The sequence below is a fragment of the Nestor notabilis genome, unplaced genomic scaffold, assembly GCF_000696875.1.
Source record: "Nestor notabilis isolate BGI_N333 unplaced genomic scaffold, ASM69687v1 scaffold25116, whole genome shotgun sequence".
Lineage (NCBI taxonomy): Eukaryota > Metazoa > Chordata > Aves > Psittaciformes > Psittacidae > Nestor > Nestor notabilis.
The window spans coordinates 41,541-46,655 of record NW_009931819.1 but is presented as its reverse complement, the minus strand read 5'-3'; the positions used below and the strand labels follow the sequence as shown (position 1 = coordinate 46,655).

Here is a 5,115-nt window from a genome sequence, read left to right as displayed (position 1 = left end):
TCAAGCAGCACCTGACTTTGGGCAGTTGCCAGGTGAGTCCTTTCCTCACAGTGGAGAGTAAAGGAAGCAACAAGCTGGTGATGTACACTTGCTCAGAGTCCCAGAGGGTCTGTAGGCAAGAGGAAATGTGCTTGGACCACCCCTCTGCGATTCTGTTTCTGCTGCAGAAAATCAGATCAAATCACTTCCAGCTCTGTGCGGAGACACCGTTCCTCTTCAGACCTTTTTCTTGGATACTGAAGTGACTTGAACATGAATTTCTCCAACAGCAGCTAAACATGAAAGCTGCTGAGCGAAAGTTGATGTATAGTTCACAGTGATGTACAGTTCACAGAATAATACAGAATTTTCTTACAGTAGTTTTTTCTCTTCTCCTTAAGAACTGAAGGAATCTGAAGAAATACTACCATTCTTGAAGAAAGAAAATGTTAAAGTTTATTACTTAAGCAAGACATCTGCTACAGAGGGAGTTGAGAGCTTTCTTGATAAAGTAGATGCTGCTTCAGATGAGCCTACTCCGTTGTCCCGGAGGTCAGATAGAACCTTTAAAACTACTGCCATGCACATTTATACTTCTGGTACTACAGGTAACGTAAATTCACAAAACTAGGCCACACATTCCTCCCAATACTGTGGTTTTTTAGTAAGGAAAGAGAATGTGTTACTTCATCTAATGCCTTCTCTCATTCATTCCCCCCAGGAAACTGAAAATTTGATACCTGTACCTAAACCCAAAAGAACATAGAATATAGGCTGACTTTAAGCACTAAATCTGGGGGGAGAGGCATAAGTAAAAGCTAATCAAACATTAAAGTTTTATGTCAGTAAGGCCACTAGATAGCAGATACATCTTATCCTTGGAGACACTGCTGGCCCAGTGTATTGGCACCAACCTCATACTCAGTATCTTTGGATCATGACCTGTAAATGCTGGGCATTAAGCTTTCAGGTGTCAAGAGTACCAAAAATAACAAGGACAGCACAAAATACAGCTAGTCATGGCCCCTGTGTAAAACTGCAGCTGGTATAGAAGCTGCAACCTGCTCTACCTAAAGGCATCTAGTGTTAAGAGCACTGAGCCGCAGCAGAAACTGGGTGACAAGGATGAAGATGAAGACAACAATCAAAGGCACTCAAACCTATAGCTTCATTAGGAAGAGCAGTGTATGCCTCCATACTAGTCTTTGAGCCTCTTAGAGCAGGAACTCCCCTGGAATGGAAGAAGTAGAAATTTAAATCCTATTTGGGCTGCAGAAGGCAAATGACCTTCATCTTTGTTAAGGGCTCTGTTATCTGTTCTTACAGAATCTACCATCATTGTGTCTTCTAGCACCTGTTGCAACAGGTAATTAGCTCAACTAGCTGATGGGAAACCAAGAAGAGATTTTGTAGTATGAATTTCAGTTTCATCTACTGCGATTCAGAGATGCAAGGAGATACCTAATTCTAGAAGAGATGCAAGATTTGGGATTAACCTCTGTTTTAGCATTTCTGTGCCCTTTGCTGAGCATGCTGGATTCTCCAAATCTCATTTCCTTACTTTCTAGTCACTTGTTATTCCTAGGTTCCATAGTGTTAGTATTAAGGCTAAACACCAGTGTGTTGCATAGATGCAAGCTGCATAACTCTAGAAGTAACACTTGCATTAAGTGAATGAGAGAAAAATCTTTTCTTAAGCCCTTGTGAAACTGACTGGTCTTACTGTGTTTTTTGTTCAAGTTACACATCTTTTTGCTTGACTTTAAACAGGTCTTCCCAAAGCTGCAGTTATTAACCATGAATGCATAATGCTAGCTTGTGGTTTGTTTGATGCTGGCAATGTTACCTCTGAAGACATTGTGTATACTACTCTGCCACTCTATCATAGCTCTGCTTTCCTCATTGGAGTCCATGGATGTATCATGAAAGGTACCATGCACGTGACTAATGTGAATGAACATGCTACAGTGCCGATTTCATGATCCCAGATACACTAAGCCTTTCCCTAGTTACCAAAGTTTGAGATTAAATACTTGGTTATACAGCTCTGTTACCAGAAACTCCGTAAGTCAAGAGACATTCATTTCTCAGTTGTCATCATATGACTTACACAGATCTTAACCCCATACAGATTTTATATTTCACCACCTGGACAAACAGGATATATCCTATCTTATATGACAGCGCTTTCACAGTTTAAGGTAAATTAGTACTGGGTTTCATCCCCAGTAATAGCCTGTAACTTCTGATGAATAGAAACAGAGGTTAAACCAATCATTCAGCACAGATTGTATTTCAGTATGTTTTAGGGAAGAACTTCCAAAAGCTACATAACCCTAATACTACAGGTTTTCTACAATGTTATGCTAAGAAATTCTATAAGATAAGAATTGTTCCTTCTCTTACTTGTTCTATTTCTTTCTACATAGGTGCAACTGTTGTTTTGCGTGCCACATTTTCAGCAAGCCAGTTTTGGGATGATTGCAGAAAATATAATGTGACAGTCATACAGTATATTGGGGAAGTGCTTTGGTATCTATGCAGTGTGCCACAGGTAACATTAACTACCTTTTTTTCCTTTGCTAATTAAACTACTGTGAATATATGTTATATTATGCTTAAAATCTAACCATAAGGGAAGGAGGAAGAAAAAGCCCAACAAAACCCTTCTCTAACAAGGTTGGTAAATTTCATTGCATACTAGTATTAACTTTTTACAAGAGGGGAAAAAAAAAAGGAGCTTTTGGCTTGAATTGATTGTTCTTTTGAATAGTGGAACAATGGTAATCCATTAATGGACATTCTGTTAAAATGCACAGAGAAAACAGTTACCTTATCTGAGAACTCCAGCCGCAAAGCGAAAATGCAAAGTTCTGCAGGAACCAGCGGACCTATGGTTTTGGCAAAGTGAATTTGGGGGGTTTTGTAGCCAAGATGTCCTAGCCCAAGACAGTCAGGTGACCCCAGGTGAAAGTGATCATGTGATTATATAAGGAGTGCCCCCTCTGAAGATGGACTTAACGTACTGTCTTCATAGGGTGCCTATTCACAGGCACTTTCCTTGCTGAGATCCCTGCAGTCATATTAGTGAATCCTTAGTTTCAGAAGTGTGTTGGCATAAAATGACCTTCACAGAGGTAGTGAACTACAGGTAGAACTTAGTAAGAACTAGTTAGTTTAGAATACAGTTAGAATTTAGTAAGGACAAAGGTGGTATCAATCAGTCTTCCCAGCACCATTTGATAACCATAAGCCAGGACACATATTTTTGAGCGTTTCACAATTCCAGTTTCCATGTTCATCTTTACTTTTACCATCTGTTGGGTTGCCCTTTGCACTGTATTTCCCAAAAGGCATAGAGCAAACATACTTACTCTGCACAAACACACATTCTAGTCTGTTGCTGATAGTATAGTCTTATTCATTCAACAAAATACTTCAAATTAAGAAGCCAGTATATATTTAGAAAGACTCTTCATGCCTTAAAATACTATTAAATTATGTAGTAAAATAAAGAGTTAAAGCAAAAGGCAGAAAGCAGAACAAAACAGCGTTTCCATATTTTTACTAAAGTTCTCTCTGACTATTGTTACTTATTAGCGCACTAGATATGTTTATGAATTAAGAGTTCAGTCCTTCCTATTGCTAAGGATAAATATAAACATAAAAGAAGGCATAAATGGACTGCAATCCTCACTGTTTGTCACTTCACTGTGTAAACAGAAACATCTGATAGCGCTATTCAAAGTGCTGTGAAATGTGGCAATAGAATTTTTAGCAGGCTCAATCCTGCACTTAAAATTGTAGATGAGATTTTCTTTCCACTCAAACACCATTTTAAATCCTGCAAACACTTTGCTGAATTCAGGGTTAATTAGACTCTTCTGTAGGTGGTCACCACAAGGCTTACAAACAAAATAGTTTAACATGATGTCTGAGTTTCATTCTGGCTTTTTGCATAGAATTTTTTGTTTCTGTCTTCTTCCAAATCACATCAACTCTTAACTACAGTTAGATGTACAGCCTAATTTGCTCAGTAACTTCTTTTCCATTTCCACATCAAAATCATTAACTTAACTGTAATGATGTTTGCATACATTTTGCTTCAGAATATGTTCAATATTTCTAGACTAAAGTTTCCTTCAGAGTTTTCCAGAAGTAGAAATTCTGCCTTCACTCGGGAGAAATGTGAATTCACGACTCTTTCTTGCTTCTAGAGAAACAATGATCAGGATCACAAAGTCAGTCTTGCCATAGGAAATGGAGTAAGGGCTGATGTTTGGAGGGAATTTATACAAAGATTTGGAAATATTAATATTTTGGAGTTTTATGCATCAACTGAAGGAAATATCTCTTTTGTTAATTACACTGGAAAAACAGGTGCAGTGGGAAGAGTAAACTTCCTGCAGAAGGTAAGAATAACAACAAAATGTGGCATTTTGTCTTTCTTGGTGAAGTTTGGTACATGGGCATATACCAGGCTACTTGTATGACAAGTTGGGAAGAACCTAAGGCTCAGTTACGAGTTTGTTTAGGGAGAAGATTCTTCTCAATTACAGTCTATAGCTGCCCATGCTGGGTAACACAGGTATCTCTCACTAGTTCAGGTAGAAGATTTAGACTCGACACATTCAGTTGAAATGTTATTAATTTGGCTCCTGTTAAGCTGGAAGATGACTATGTAGTATAATTCTGAAAATACTTTTCAAAGATTGAATGTTCATGTTTGTATACATTTTGCAAATTTTCACTAGAAAATCTTATGCTATGAACTGATTAAATATGACGTAAAGAAAGATGAACCAGTCCGAGATGAAAATGGATACTGCATAAAAGTGCCCAAAGGTAAAAACTAATTCCTTAAAAAATTTCAGAAAGGTATTTACTTTTTGAATTACATCTCTTCGCATCACTTCTATCTGGGAAGATGCCAAGAATTGCCATGAGTAAGCCAACCTTTTAAATACAAGTTAGAAAGTATTGCATTTGTTACATACACACGTAACAAATCACATACTGCTGTAATACAGCTTAACAGAATGGTAAAGTACAGTGGGAAATTCAGCATCTGTATACTTAGATTTTAATAACTTGTCCAATTAATAATGGACACATTAACATTTTTGAGTACAGGTC

The 5,115-nt window shown here is 37.7% G+C and overlaps 1 protein-coding gene across 1 annotated transcript in view; it reads left to right on the top strand.

The window, feature by feature from the left end:
• Positions 1-319: 319 nt before the first annotated feature.
• The window catches only part of SLC27A2 (solute carrier family 27 (fatty acid transporter), member 2), a 10,761-nt gene continuing 5,965 nt past the window's right edge, over positions 320-5,115 (top strand). Inside the window, 5 exon segments of the mRNA XM_010016088.1 lie at positions 320-587; positions 1,750-1,908; positions 2,409-2,533; positions 4,197-4,391; positions 4,734-4,824. Coding sequence (XP_010014390.1) covers positions 320-587; positions 1,750-1,908; positions 2,409-2,533; positions 4,197-4,391; positions 4,734-4,824 — 838 coding nt within the window.